Below are 16,721 nucleotides of genomic sequence, written 5' to 3'. Positions count from 1 at the left end.
GGAATCCTTTTTAATGCTGGCTGTTTCTATTGATACTAAAATTACACCTATTAAAAATGTTTAGTGGTACTCAATTTTATGACATTCTTAACGTCTAAGTACAAAACAAAGCTTAGAGCTGATTGTCTATAGCATGTCACTGTTGTCTTAACTAATGTACATGCTAAGATACACACAGTCTCCATCTTCACACAGAAATTTGATAAGTAGTACTTTTCAAACTCTGAGTTGAGTGGAAACTCTATACTAATTCTAAGGGATAGTCTGAGGTTGGTATGAAGCACTACCATGTTCATACAAAAAGTATCCACTAAAGTAATGGAGTTTTAAAATTCTATCTTCACTGCAAGAGATTTCCTCACTGTCAGGGAACTCTGATAGCTGGGGCTTCTTGTAGGATTTCCTCACATTCCTGATAGAAAAGCATTTTAATATTAGGACTGCAAGCAGGATCCATCACATTCATTTCTAAAGCAGATGATTCCTGATGCTCAGCCACATCAGAGATTTTGTGACTTTGGTGTGGTAGTTTGGTTACACTTGGTTTTGCATGCTCTCTAGCTGAAACCACACTACTAGAAACACAGTCTACAAGTCCTAAGGCCAACAGATGGGATACGTCAAAAGTAACAGCAGTATTTTGTCCATGGCAGTTTTAAGACATATGGTCAGGACTTTCATGCCATTCATCAGATGGGTGTATTGCCTTCTGTGCTGTGAAGTCACAGGGTTTCCCAGCACTCATCTTTATGCCTCAAGTGTCATTACTGATCTTCTATACAGAACACTTTAACTATTTCTAAAAATAGTAGTAAAATAAAATGCTGACACAGATACTGACATACTGCTGTTAAAAATTACTGTCACACCTCTCACACTATTCCAAACTGATTGTGGGCAGCCATTTCACTGCTGACTGGCTGACAAAGCACAGGAGTGTGGGAGGGTGTAAGTTCAATGAAGCAGTCTTAGGGGCAGTTGAGAGCTGGTCTTTATTTTCCATTAAAAATATACGAAACACCTGTGTAACTATAACCTGCATGACTACAAAATTATTTATAGGTTTTCAATCAGACATTGTGGATTTCAAAACAAGAGGGCCTTTGATGATCATCAGAAAGAATGCCAGCTATATGCTGGTAAAAAGAAGACATGTCAAAAAGTATTTTAAATCCTCTCCAGACAAGAGGATTTTAGCATGTTTTTTCTCTTTACATACATTTATAGTAGTGCTTAAAATGATCTGATAAATGACTACATGCCAAAGCAGAACTTGGCATCAACAGTTTCACATCAGCATTTATTTGACCACACATTTCACAAATATAGGACATACTGTCTTCTCAACAACAGAGCTTCTCAGCAGCTTAAACATTTATGTATGTACATGCAATAGTTCAGACAGCCTCAGATGTTGCTCCTGACATCTGGCTACATGTTTAGAGTACAAATACTATGACTAGAATTATGAACAGCCTGGCTATCAGAGGTGCTCCTTTTAAGAATTTGTAGCTCTGAGCTCTCAGCTGCATTCTGATACTTCAAAATCTGACCATGTACTGTGGCACCTGTGCCACTGTTTTCTGACTCTTAATAATTGTGGCTCTCCCTTCCTCTGTGCCAAAGCTGCTAACATGTCTGTGCTGACAATGTACAAAAAATAGGCGTTATTAGAGCATCCTTGTGCCAATCTATTTCCTGTCACAGCATTTGAAGAACAATAGTAATGCTGTGGTTGCTGTTAGACTGCTGCAGTCTCTAACAGCAACCAGCTTGGCAGCTGAAAGTTAAAGCATTCCCTTCATCCCAGACTTAATGCCAAGTGCTCTCTGCTGCTCCACAGAATTGAAGTCTGTGTATTCAAGGCCCTGCAGTAAAACATGTAAAATTGGATCATACAAAACAAATACTATTTTGATTCAACAACCCTTGTAATTAACCTGGATGAACTTATACATGAACAAAGCCAATATTTAACCATACTGATACTGTGCTGGAGATTTGGTAGCTTTTTCTCTCCCAACACCTCTCCTGCACGACTACAGGTGTAGGCAAATCCTACAGAAAGGCAGTTTCTAACCACAGGAAGTGTATTTAACATTATCGCTAACAAAGGAGAAATCAAATACATGAGCTTGTTATTAAACCCCAGATCTTGCAGGGTGTAACGAGAATATATGGATTGTAACATCAGGAATCTTTCAGTAGGTGGCACCAAGGTGTATCACTGAATAATACATACTGAGAGGTAGGATCAGAGCAGCTGAATAGTAGTTTCCCTCACTACCTTTTGTCAATCCTGTCACTTAGAGGATGCCACAACAGCAAGAAGTTTAGAGGGTGACAGTTACTTTATCTGCAAAGTTAATGCAGAGATAGTTAAGTTCTGTGTATTCAATCCAATTCTTTACACACATAGGCTCTTGTAAGACCTGTGATAATGAAGTCCTGTATGAAGGCAGATAGACATGTCTGAAATAAATGAGGTTACTGTCATTCTACTGATATTATTCTGATCCCAACTGTTAGAAAGGAAGAAATGGACTCTGCCTACTCCAGAAATTGTCTTGTTTCACCACCAACAGAACTCAGACCTAAAATGGATCAAAGACCAAAGACATGGAGACATGTTCTACAACAAGACAACTCTACAATTTGTAACGCAGACATATATGCAGGAGCTGCTAACTTAATAGCGTGCTGACACTACAGTCCTGGCTGCAGCGTATCATCAGCAACCATCAACAGCAAAACAGTATCTTTAAAAAGGCTCTCCAAAACAGTATCTTCATTCATATCACATTATTGCATTAAAATGGTATGAATTTGCTTTGCAGACTTTCATTTCTCACAAGGTGTTTCACATTATACCTCAGTGTACTGCTCTGGAAATGGTTCCTATGTGAAAAAAATTTTCTTAAGGGCTGCTCTTCTACAGATTGAGGGCTGGAAAGCAGCTGCAGTGTCCCAGTGTATAATGCAAAGGTCAGACCTATTGTCAAGCACCTACCTACAACACCCCCCAAAATGTGCCACTGAAGGCTGTATAGGTGGACTGGATTGATTTTCCCATTGAATATCTGACATCTAGATCAACCACCTTCTCCATTTCTGTCTTATGATTCAGCCTCCTCTTCACCAACGCAAAGTTTGCCAATACCACATACAACCCTTTGTAGAGTGTTTCCCATCTCACACAACCTCATGTAAAAAACTCTCTGCTCCCTTCCAAGAAGGATGACTTAACTAGATGTAGACATCTTCATACAAGCATTTGACAACAGAATCTTGTTCAAGAGTTTGAATCTTTTGCATCATTTTAATGAACTTCTTTCTCTCTACTTTGCAGAGCTGCAGCATGCTGACTGTCTCATAAACATGGAAAATGCCTAATACTCCAAAATCAGATGAAATGCACAGAGGTTTAGGGAATTAAATGGAGGATATTTAGTTGCCTCTAAACTAGTCTCTAGGAAGGAGGACTAAATTAAATTCATTCAGGAGATCTCAACAACCAGCACACATTCCATGTTTACTTTACAGGTATATGCATTCATAAGGGATTTAGAACACCTCTGCAGTGTCATCAGGCAAAAAAAAAAAGATGACTCATAGTTAACAGCAAAACTCCACTGAATTTTTCTAACGTCTCACCGTGTTTTGGACAAAATACTTTACCTTTTCCCACAAAAGGAGCAAAAACAGATAGCAGTTAATCTCACAGCTTTCTATTATTAAGCGAACAGGTCTTCCAAATAAGGGCAGTTACAGCTAGCTCCTAGACTACTGATGCAGGAACAAAACCAGTCCTGAAGCTCTTGTCACTCCCAATCCCATATCCAGAAAGCTCAAACTTGACACAGAAATATCTGGTCAGACTTTGTTGTCAGTGTTCCAAAGTAAAAGAGAAGACAGCAAGATGATAAGAAAAAAACGTTTCAGCTAAGTGTTTTTAAATGAGAAAAGTGCATTTAGCACACTAGAAGAAAGATTCTTCCATTACATGAATTTTCAATAGCGATCTGACTCACATTTAATCTTCTAAGCACTTTATTAACCCAAATTAGCAAAGGCCTTCAAAAACCCAGAAGCACAGTAAGTAACTATGATGATACCTATTGACATATATGGAACTGACAGAAAAGGTTTAAGCACAAGGATCAGGACTGAAGAGTTGTTGGCTCCTGGTCTTGTGATCAGACCGCCCAGACTCCTAAGAACGCAGCAGTAAAATTTAGTGGATATTGTTTCCTTTCTGATAAATACACCTACAGGTAGGAGAAAGTAATTTGTGCATTGCATTCAATATATACCCTTGGGTTGCTTTGTTTATAGCATACCTTGTTCTCTCTGTTGATCTTTTTGTTCCATGGAAACAAGAGCAGAGAAATGGGCCTGATCATAGGCTAGCACAAGAGGTGAGCAATGGCATCTGTTAGGTAGAACTTCAAGTGGCAAATAAATTCCTCCAAATGGTATAGGTGCAAATGCTGCAAAGAAAAATGACATTTTTTTTTTAAGTATGTCAAAGAACAGACAATAACGTTGGTTCTACTGTATGTAACAATTGTGCTACAATGTTTTCAGAGCTCCAGGAGAGTAGCCTGAAGTGGAGTAATCAGTGCAGAAAACAGTCACAACAGGTAAAATTCCATTATTAAAACATCAGAAAATACACTAAGAACAATAATGCAAACATTCTGCTCTTACATATATTTTCCTTGCTCTAATTATTTACTAGTAAAGATATTGAGGTCTTATAACAAAATCTTGATGACTCACACATGTATGCAGATTTGTACCTTCCTGTAATACTTCTAGGTAGAAGGATATTTTCTAATAATCAGCAGTAAATACACTATCAGTTCTTTTGGTAACATACTCTGCTCATGCCTTGCATTAACAGATTTCTGTAAGAAACATTACAAATGTATTTATAGTCCACACACATCATATACGTATGAATGTGTGTATGTATGTATATATAATACTTGTAAGGAAAGAGTTAAAAAAAACTGCAAGTAGAATTTAAGTGGGATGCTGCATCTGTAAGGGCAAAGCTCTTTGAAAGATTCTACAGTTGTTTATATATAATTATGGGAAATGGCAAGTTTAGGCAGGAAAATTTTCTCAACATGTTTGCTTCTGATCAATTATTTTTCCTTTTGCTGTGAAAATATGAATCCTTATTTCTGAAATAGTTCCAAAATAAGCATAAGGAAAAAGTAAACCCAAACAATGCATTGTTTTTACTAGAGACTTTTTCTTTTGAAGAGGCCTGCTGCGTCCAGACTTTAGGACAGAGAATAGTATTGGTTTTGAGGCATAAATCTACATTTTGGTGAGTCTATCCAAATCTGACCAAGTTACTAGTCTTTTTGAAGACCTGTACTTTGTACATACAACAGTTAAACTGAGGTAACTTGATCATGCTGGTCCGTAGGGCCAGCAGTGAGAAAAACACTGGGATTATTGTGACAGAATCAAGGAGTCAAGGAGAAGAAAATGTGGGAGGAGGGCAATTTGGGATAGGAAAAGTTATGAGAAAATGAAGCAATAGCGATTGAGTCTGTCAGAGCGGATCGCAATCATACAACCGTTACTTGTAGTTCACAATTTGAATGGAAACTGAAATTATGCAGCATTTTACTGTGGAAATAAATTTCTGTAAACTCCATCACATGTTTAACATCTCCCTTTAATCAACCAAACATTCTCCTTTAGTTAAGCAACATACTATCATTAATTAGTATTCTATTAGTTCATGGTAAAAGGGAGAGAGACTAATTTAATCCCTCAAGTTCTGCTCAGACACCTGTCTATCTGGCTCCATATATAGATCTTATATTTGTGTGCTCACATGTGCAAACTGAATAAAACATTGTGGAAACTTTTGAATGAGAGACTGCAAGAGAGTAAAAACAAAAAGCCAAGATATACACATTCAGAATTCAATTTTTCAAAATCAGATTAGATTGATTTATGCAGTTTTAAGGGGCACCAAAATAACACAGCAAAAGTAGAACCTTGTTAACCTAGACCAGTAAGAAATGTATTGTGTCTGTAATTTGGTGGTTGTTAATAGTAAATATCTAGGATAAACAGATTTTCAGTGAGACTTACATAATTATCCTGTACTTTTTACTTTTATCTAATAGAAATGAATTTGGTATCATTTTGCTCTTTCCCTCCCCCCCCCCCAAGGCAGCAGCTATCCTATAAACACTCAGATACGTTACAGCTGGGTCTTTTGTTTGTGATAGTTTAGGACTGATTCAATTAACACAGGTGCAAATTTCTAATAAAAAACTCTTACCTTCTCCCCCTGAGTCTCGTAACATTGTATCTGCTACTACAACAATAGGTCGTCTCAAAATATGGGCTAAGACAAAAACATGGAACTCTTCTAAACTCTCATACACTGGATCTTCTGCATTATCAACTCTGAAAGACACAGCATTGAAACTTTTTGAACCAACCATTGAAACTTTAGTGAACAAACACATTGCAGCAGATATTTCTTCTTCCTTGTCACTCATATTCCCACTCTTCTGTAAAACATATTCCAATTATTGAAACAGGCAATATAAGAAATTGGAAAGGAAAATATATGTTGCTATTATTTTATTTCCAAAATGTACCTGTGCTATCCTATTCATCTGAAATACAGTCTTATTTTCCCAACCTGTACAAATTTCAGAAAACCTTTTTCTTCATATATGAGTGGACAAACACAACTGCTAAGTTTGTTTTAAACGCTCTCTTTTACTGAAAAGTTTAAAAAATCCACAGTTACACATTTCACAGCTCAAAACATTTGACAGAAGAAAGAAACTTTGTCTTAAAGAACATGTGCTACTAACTTCTAGGGATATACTGCTGATCACTAAATGAAATGGGGTACTTTTTCTGCAAAAAAGACTGAAAACCTGACTTAAAATTGAGTGACAAAATTAAAAAAAAAAAAAAAAAAGTAGTTTTCCAACTAGCATCAGTATGCTTTGGATCAGCCCCACAATCTTCCAGGAAATGGAAATGCCCAGCATCTTTGGGAGGCTAACCTATAAAGTCAGTCATTTATGAAAGAGATCATTCTTTTATCTGGACTGCAAGAATAAATCTGTTAAATTCCCCACTTTTCTAGCTGAACACTTCTAAGCCTTTCTGTGACTTTTTCCTGATGTTCAAACTAAATTCCCCATTTTGAGATTTCCTCTCATATTCCTTACTGAATTCTTCCCCATGGTTGGATGCAACAGCTTTTCAGCATTTGCAGTCCATTATGTCACCTTCAGAGTAATTTGTTAGCCAAAAGGAAGTTAGAAGAATCCTGTTATTGGCAAGACAATATGCTACAAAGATTTCCAGCTATTTTCTCATACTAGTATTTCCAGACTATCAGTCCTAAAGTTTTTCTTCAAATCCTCTCATTATTCCTCATCTCCTAGTTAATGAGGTTTCTAGAAGTGAAAGGCATATTGCAGATGCAGCTGTATCAGAAGGACCTTTATCCCTTTGGTCAGCTGATGTCAAGCTTGACTGCACATGAAGTCCAAAAATTCCACTGGGCTTTTTACTCTTCAATATCTCATCACCAAGTTGCTTGATTCACTATTTATGATCATGTTCACACATTTCAAATCCTTCTCTTCTATTATATATCTGTTTTCCATTGCTCACTTTCCCAGAATCCAGAGTGGTTGAGGTTGGAAGGGACCTCTGGAGGTAACCTTGTCCAACGCCCCTGGTTCAAGCAGGACCACCTACAGCCAGTTGCCCAGGACCATGTCCAGGCAGCTTTTGAATATCTCCAAGGAAGAAGACTTCACAGCCTCTCTGAGAAACCTTTTAAATGTTCAATTTTATTTCATCAGTGCCAGTAATTCATGTGGGCCATCTTATATTATTTCAGTGCCACTGCTGAGAATTCAGTAGCAATTTTCCTAAAGATTAATGAGAATGAAAAACCATCGTTAAGTATCCATAGCAACCTGCCACATCCTTTGATGCGCTTACATTCCAGTTTTTTTCATGGACCTTTATTTATGCTAACTACATGGCCATGAAAATTATGGACCAAATAATTTTGTCACTATAACATAGAAGCAAAGGAAATTTAAGAATCTGAAATTAATTCCTCTGTTCATGTAAAATTAATTCTTAAATAATGAAATCCACATATATAAGAGCATATAAATCTGCATTGCAGAATCCTGCTCAACCAGGGCATTCTAACTGAGTAATTTATCTTGATTGTAAGAACAAATTAACAAGAAAGGAAAAAAAAAATCTCAGCCTATCCTACAGAACCACTGATATATCCAATCCAAACAGAGTGGACACCTACTCAGCACTCCAAAGAGATTCTCTCTCTTCTGGAAAATCCAATTTGTACCGCAGCCAGTAATGAAAAAAACCTCAAAAAGCTGAAACAAGAAAGTTACCTACCCTGCTGTTCCACCTGGCTATCTGCTGTCTGTTCCTCTCTTTTGCCTGTAAACTCTGAGCAAGATTTGTCTTCACATTTTTGGATTTCCTTCTAAAGAGCTCCCTATGGTAAACTTGCTTTTCTTTCCCGTACATACACTCTAGATTCTCAGTTTGTCCAACAGACTCATAACAGGTGTTCCAAGTTTAGATTAAGTTTCAGGACTCACGGAGAGCAAGACACCAATGCCTGTTAACAGCTGAGATGTCCTGAAACAACATGACGAGTAGCAAGTTCTTCAACCTGGTGATAAGGTACAAGCATGAGACCAGAATGAAATCTGAGTTCATACCTCGATCTGCCACCATGCCATTTCTGAAACCTCTTACTTCCCTGCTTAAGAATCCCAAAATTAAAACCAACATACACCACAGCTGCAGCTTACTAGCAAGTACAAATTTCTGCTGTAGGAACCTGTCCGTTGATTTGCTTACACAGTATTTCAGCAATAAGCTTCAACTCAAACACAAAAAATTGCACAGTCATGCGACATTTCCCTTCTTTTCTTCAGGGGAAAAAAAAAAAAAGTATATTGCACTGACTAAGGGAGATACACAATGTGAATGTTTTGAGTTCCAATTCTTACTTCTTAGTCTTTAAAAATATCAGTATTTTTTCTCAGGCAAAAACAAGATACAGGAAGCGATTTTGAAGGCATATAATAAAAGAGAAAACCTAAATCAACTTTCCCTATAATATTTTGGTTTGAATGTTATTTTGTATATAATTATATGGGAATGCATGCTTCTGTGTAAAACATCTTCTGTGGCATGTGAGATGCAGCCGTCTGTCAAATAGGAAGTATCCTGAATTCAACAAAACTTGTTAAATTGGGAAACACCTAATCACTATATAGGTACTAGTACTTAATTTTAAAATGACATAAGTCTGATCCCTCCTTTGCCTTAAATTTTACCTCTTTTCTAGGGTCTGTGGGATATCCACTGTTTTCAGATCTGAAGGGCTGTCTGAACTAGCATATTTGAATCACCACGGCAATTTGGTTATTTCCAGACTGCGTCTGGCTTAGTACAATTTACATCAACTGAAAATAGGCCAGATAAAAAGATTTATTAGCCATCAGAAACTTCAGCTAATAAGGAGAAGATATACTGTTATAATAAACCTTTTTCTATGTGCATCCTATAATGGCTGCATATAGTGAACAGTTAAAAAGGAATACCATTATCTGTAATAGACAACCAGATCAAATACAAATAGTTTTAAAGCAATGTCTTTGTTAAATGATCTAAACTAAATTCTTTACAAGATGAAGGTCTTTGATGGACACAGAAGTTTTGTATGAAGATCTGTATGTTGAAATACTCTGAATACCTAACCAAGTCCGAAACCTCAGAGATTACAGTCATTACATGCTTCCTGTTCAAATGTTCCAGTTTTCTGCCTTAAATAAAACTCTAATGACACATGGGAAGATTACAGCAATATTCCCTCCCTTCTTCCCCATTTAAAATCACTTGACTTCATTAACAAGATAGTGCCAACAGCATATGAGACAGCTAGCTAGAAGGTGACAGTTAATACTAAGTAAGAATACCACCCACTTTCAAAATCTATATTAGCTCACACCATGACACCACATCTAGCTTGCAGCTCTACTAGGTTTTGAAGAACAAGTGATACTCAATCTAGCACTAGAACAGGCTTTGAAATCTCTGATTGACAATAGTTGCAAAATGAAGGAATGAGTTGGAATTTTCTCTTTAGTAGGACTGCAATAGTGTCCTGGTTTCAGCTAGGATGCTTCATAGTTAATTAGTTTGCTCTGCTTTAGTACTTGATGGATTTTTACATGTTGGAAACTTGAACTGAACAAGCAAGTTTTTCTGTGTTCCCTTTATCCTTTTCTTTTGTTCCAACTTGCAAGCCTCAGAATGAGAGTGCTCCCAAAGAACAAATCTGAGATTCAGCAACAATTGCTGATTTCCTTTGCCTGTAGTTCACTCTGAAAAATAACTAAAAGGAACTTGCAGGTGAATGAGGCGGAGTAATTCCAGAATTAGGCTTGTCACTGAATTCTTTTGAAGGAGATACAACTTCTGATGCTTTAGCTAATTCTGATACCAAAGGAGAATGTCTCACCTATAATTCAAAGAGTAATTTGCAAGCATTCTTAATACACTACCTAACTACAGAACGTAAAATACCCCATCTCAAAAATACTATTTTGATACTCCTTTTCCTTCTGAAGTGCTCTATTTTGAACATGGGTACATTAAACTGAGAAAATAATTCATTCTGTCACATTCATTCTGTCTTTGGAATGATTGTAAAAACATATTCACATGTTTAATAGGTTAAGTTTCTTGCCTGACTCCTCTTTCACTGTTTTAAAGGAAAAATTAACTATTGTCTTTTTATCCTTACTTTATTTTGATTTGCAAAAAGATAAATGCAAACATGATGAGAACATTAAAAACAATTTATATTAATTCTTTATGTAATAGTGATACTCTCTGTTTAAGTATCTAGGAACTAAAGGTAAAGATGGTTGATTGACTGGCAAATGCAACGTTTGAGGACATTTCTGACTGGTAAATACTGAAACTACATAGTACATGAAAAGTACAGAAGGAAACAGACAGAATAAGGCCAGAGAAAATTGGTGCCGAATGACCAAATTTAATAGAAATGTGAATTGAACTGCATTAGAAGACTAAACCATATCAACAGGAAAATATCTACAAACATAGTAGAGAGTAAAATGAAAACCAATCTGCTTTTCTTTAGCCTCGAAAGAGAAGAAAATGAGACACATTAGGGCTGACAATTTTTTAACCGATGTCCTCATGCATCAGTAGAATTACCTATCCTTGACATCACATGGTTAAAAGAAAAATATAATATTCTTTCAAAGCCCAGAGAATATTTTCTAAAAATGTTATTATTCTCATTGTGTTGTATGCTCTATTTTGTCAATTTACTTATCACCACATGCAATTTTCTTCAGGAGAAACAGTAGCTAGAGAAAAACATGCACTGAGTAAATAAACACTAAATATTTTTAGTGATAAACACTAGACACAAAATCTAAAGCTTCTGCATTCTTAAGGCTGGTCAATAATCCTATACTTTGGGAACAACTGCACTGAAAGTGAGGGATGGTTTATCACACCAGCTATTTAAAGCAGATTCTGTAGGTGTATCAGGAGTATTTAGATGTTGTAGATACTATTTCATTCCAAACTTTTTCAAAAATATGTTTCTATCCATTTTTTCCCAAAAGCTTCTAAACATCTAAACTAAATGCATGCTGGCAGTAAAGCAGACAGTACTGCTTTTTTTTTCTGCAACCATCAAATTTTCTGGCACTGCTTGTCATAAGCTAATTGACTAAAATGCTACCAATTGAGTATTATACAAAGATTAAACACACATACTAAGCTGGTCTTCCAGAAAACACACTCTTTCCTTGCTTGCCTGTTAGCATTGGGTAGTAACTGGCAAACATTGCGACTTTGCAGAGTGTAATCAAAGTAGCTGCAATCAACCATACTTTTACGGAAACAATCTAGATAAACAGATATGAAATTAGGTAAGAAAAGAATCTGATGCGGTTCATAGAAACAGAGACATACCCCTATGCAAAACCTTCTAGCAACATCAAACTTTAATAGCATGACAGTGAATCAGTTTAATTTGAAATAAAACCCCATACAATCCTTATATAATTCTGCATTTGAGAGTACTATTTATGTTACATGGGTTTAATAAAAGCTTGAATAGTCAAAGAAAGGGCAACTGTTCCTAATGTGCAATATTAATTATAATTTTTAGTTAATTTTTTTTATAACTGTTCAAAGATTGAAGCAGAATATTGATTATTCAGAAGACCACAAAGTATAACTCGATATTCTACTTTCTGTTTAAAAAGACACTGCATCCAAATATTTAATTTTTAGCTTTAACACCAAAAATATTATTTTTTTCCCCTGTACGTTTAGGGTTAATAGCATTTTAAAAGTAGAAAATGTGAAGAGTTACTGGGTGACTTGCCCTCAAAAAAGATCTCTGAAGATTTTCGATTTGAACTACAAAGCAAAAAAAGACCGAAATAAATGTATGGATATGAGAAGATGGCATTAAAGCTGTGCTAAAGCACAGAAAAGGTGATATCTTGGCACAAACTACTTTCTTCTAGAATGCTCTTAGAAGATGTGATGTTATTCTGTCATTCCATGTTTTAGTGAAAATATCTGAGCAGTGGCTATCTTTCTGCTAAGTCTTCCTCAAACGAAAAGCTACATATCTTCAGTGAGACGAGGCACTTCATCTCCTTGAAGCGAGATGCTACTGCCAACATGCTTTTTCCAGAAACTAAGAAATCAGGATTTATGAAATCCAGAGTCTTTTGGATGCAAAGTAACCTCAAGTTAGTGTGGTAACTGTACAAGGAAACTTAATCAAAATGATAAATATTATAATGGGATGTTTAGATAATTATATTCTACCATGCAACAAAATCACAACCAGTTGAAAAGGCACTTTGATGGTCCTATAAACATCTTCATTCATTTGTACTGTATTGTTTTCCTACTGAGAACAAAAACTAAAAGCTTTTGTCATACTCTAAACTTACCCACCACCAGTGCCTCCATTTTTGCTGAAATGTGTACGAGGCTCACTTGATGCCAGTTTAAGCAGTTCATTCCACTCCCGTTCCCATTCTTCTTCTGTATACACTAAACCTGACTATGAGAGAGAATTAAATTCCTTTACAATTATGCTGGTACAAAATGTAAGCAGAATTCTGCAGTAGTATTTACGACTAACTTATTTTGAGCTTCATACATGATACGGTTTAATATCTTGGACCATTAATGGTTCAACATTTCTATTCAGGTGGAAGAATATTAACTTATTAAAAGAAGATCTAAACCACTAACTGTATACTGGATTATATTTATAGATGTGGGTCTGCAGGTGCTAACACAGTGCTCCACTATTGGAGATCCAGTTATTCATACCCATGTGAATTCCTTGCAACCATCATTAGCATGCTTTTCTGCCCATTTCTGGAGGTTTGCTTTGTTCCCCAGTATCTGGAATAACTATGAATGCCCTCCTTGGCAGACAGGACATGCTTTCTCCCTGTGTTCAAGAGCAGAAAGGCTATATAAGTGCTTCTGTGTCCCTGTGTTTTCAGGCAGCCTGAAGTAGCCGAGTCAGTCACAACTCAGCTGTTTTCTCACTGACTGCTGCCAACAAAAAGCAGATTACAAATAAATCACAAACATCTAAGCATGTTCACTTGATTGCATTCAGGATTACTCCTGAAATTAGCTTTTCTAGTCATTGTTTAGGCACAGACATCTTCAGAAAACAATACATGCTGAAGTACAGCTTTTAATCAACAGTCAAACCAAATCTACAGATGATTTTAGTTAAGAAACATCCACTCAATATTTGGTCACAGCTCTAAGAATCCTAATTCACCCTTCTGGGGAAACTTTCCTAAATGGGGTTTTCTTTCTTTTGTGGATTTCATCCACTTATTTTGTAATGCTTGTGATAGCTAAATTATACACTTAATTTTGCAGCCCAAAATTTTCTACAGGTTCCAAACTCATTTTAGATGTTTGTAGACACAAAACTGTGCATCTTTATGCCCACAAAGCTAGAAACACATTTGCATTCTGACACAAAAATTCTAAATACAAGTATCTCTTTCCCCATGCAAAATGGAAGCACAGGAATTTGATAGCAATTAAAACTTTCACACCAAACTTCAGAAGAATCCTTTTGATCCTAAATGATATTAACAAGACTGTCTTCAGGCCACTGTTGTGTGTAACCCCAGCGAGCCACTAAGCACCATGCAGCCACTTGCCCACTCCTCCCCGCTCCCAGTGGGATGGGGAGGAGAATAAAAAAAAAAAGTAAAAATCCCTAAAGCTCGTGGGTTAAGATAAGAACAGTTTAATAACTAAACTAAAATTATAATAATAGCAACAATAAAAAAACCCCAACAACAATAATAATAGTAACAAAAAGGAATATAACAAAGAGAGAGAACTAAAACCCAAGAAAAGACAAGTGATGCACAATGCAACTGCTCACCACCTGCTGACCGATGCCCGAGCAGCGATCCACCCCTCCCGGCCAGCTCCCCCCGTTTATATACTGAGCACGAGGTTCTGTGGTACGGAATACCCCTATGGCTAGTTCGGATCAGCTGTCCTGGCCATGCTCCCTCCCAGCTTCTGGTACACCTGCTTGCTGGCAGAGCATGGGAAACTGAGAAATCCTTAACTTAGGATAAGCGCTACTTAGCAACGACTAAAACATCAGTGTGTTATCAACATTATTCTCACACTGAATCCAAAACATAGCACAGTACCAGCTACTAGGAAGAAAATGAACTCTATCCCAGCTGAAACCAGGACAGCCATACAGACCTCCTTATTCTGCTGGGTCTGTTGCCATCTCCATCTTCTTTTCAGTGCTTCCCTTTCAGCTCCACTTCTCATCATAGTATAGAGTGCTTTACGTAAAACAAGGTCCCGGTCATGAAATCCCCACATCCCTAAAGTAGCACAAGACAACATTCAGTTTTAAAGAAGCTACAGTGAAATAGAAATAGTAAGTACTAATACAATTAATATTGCTCTATTTGCAAAAGAAGCATAGCTTATACATCATTTAAGAGTCTCCTTGGCAAATAATTCACTCATTTTTAAGGTTTCCTAAAGAAACAGTCAATATAGATAAGCTAATGAACAACAAGAGGGAATTCTAACAATGTTCAAACTTTGATTAAGGAATGACTAAGGATTTGAGTTGTTTCATTGTTTGCTTGCAGGCAACTTCAGCTTTGTTGTAAGCAATGGAATACGCAATGCACAGTCTGGTTTTAGCTGTAGTTGCCAACAGAGCTCGCAGACACAAGAATGCTAATGACAACTGCAGGCACTTTTGTGAATCGCAGATGATACCAACACCCAAAGGCCTCTAACTCTTCATCAGCATGATGGTAAATTTCCTTTGGCTTCAACATCCCAATAAAGAGACAAGCAGTCAAGATGATTGAAAGTCTAAAAATACAACCAGCCACAGGCTTTCAAGCTCATTCTAAGATAATAAAATGTCTTCATGTAGTTGAGAATAGAAGCCTACAACAAAAGAGAGCAGAGCTCTCACCAAGATGCCCATAGATAGCCACATTTCAGTTCCCATATTGTCAGTTGCTGGCATTAAATATGTTTATTTAACACTTTGAAAGTCAAAATACTCCAAACATTTGCTGTAAATAATATACAATTCCTCCTAATTAAAAATGAAGTGGACAAAGATAAAAGGATCCTTGGAACAGCAAAAGCTCTTTTCTTACTACTTCTTTCAAAAAGAAGAGTCTCTTCAAAATATTAAAAATCCCAGTGTTTTTTAAAAAGCCACCTTTTGGAGTTCTGCTTGGTGGAAGATTTTAGCAACTGCAACAAAATATATGTTACCTCATAATATGTTAGGATATAGAAGGTATATCAAAGACTTCCAGCTTCAGAGGTTTCTACTTATTTGATATGAAGAAAGGCTTCAGAGATGTTGTATTAATGATTAATTAATCAATTGGAAGTTATTTTAATTCACCCCAAACCCCGTTTCCCATATATACAAGGAACCAAGGAGAGATAATAGCTAGATATTGCATTCCTCAAGACAGCGAGAGAACTGTTCACCAAAAGTCAGAGAATGAATGCAATTCCTTGCCCACAATGAGGACAATCCTGCAGAAACATTTGGAATTTGCCTGTTCCAGAGTTGTCAGGTTGGGCTCTGTAAGGAAAATGCAAATCACTGGTGTTTCTGATACATGGATTTTGATACTGTTCCAATTATACTTCTTTTATAACCTGATAAAACTTTTACCTTCCTCCCTCAAGCATGCCTAAAGCAAACAATGCTAAGTGAAATTTGAATAATATATTGCTCTAGAACCAGGCTTTTAATGAAAGTCTTTGCATCTCTTTGTTTCTGAGCTTTTGCTGGGGATAGAGAAAAGTGGTAAATATTTTTGGCAGAAGGTTTCCTATAAAGACTCTCCCTTACCTAAAGATGCAGCATGCAAGAGGCAGTTTCCATCACCTGTTGTAGCCAAGGGAAGAAGACGTTTGCAGCTTGTACACACTGTAGACCACCAATTTAGTCGTCCTGAAAAGAAAGCATCTATTGAAATGGTGCAGTGGATACTACAACAGGGTGCATACTGTGTACA

At 36.6% G+C, this 16,721-nt stretch overlaps 1 protein-coding gene across 11 annotated transcripts in view; it reads right to left on the bottom strand.

Annotated features, from left to right (window-relative positions):
• Nucleotides 1-16,721, bottom strand: part of OTUD7A (OTU deubiquitinase 7A) — a 212,341-nt gene that overhangs the window by 15,924 nt on the left and 179,696 nt on the right. For all 11 annotated transcript variants that reach the window (XM_074837295.1, XM_074837298.1, XM_074837304.1 and 8 more), the window contains 5 exons: nt 16,556-16,657; nt 14,908-15,035; nt 13,089-13,201; nt 6,317-6,444; nt 4,341-4,490 (listed from right to left, as the gene is read on the bottom strand). In XM_074837295.1, the coding sequence (XP_074693396.1) occupies nt 4,341-4,490; nt 6,317-6,444; nt 13,089-13,201; nt 14,908-15,035; nt 16,556-16,657 (621 nt within the window). The remainder of the gene's footprint in view (nt 1-4,340; nt 4,491-6,316; nt 6,445-13,088; nt 13,202-14,907; nt 15,036-16,555; nt 16,658-16,721) is intronic.

This window comes from Strix aluco, chromosome 12, assembly GCF_031877795.1.
Source record: "Strix aluco isolate bStrAlu1 chromosome 12, bStrAlu1.hap1, whole genome shotgun sequence".
Classification (NCBI taxonomy): domain Eukaryota; kingdom Metazoa; phylum Chordata; class Aves; order Strigiformes; family Strigidae; genus Strix; species Strix aluco.
This window is presented reverse-complemented; position numbering and strand designations above follow the sequence as displayed.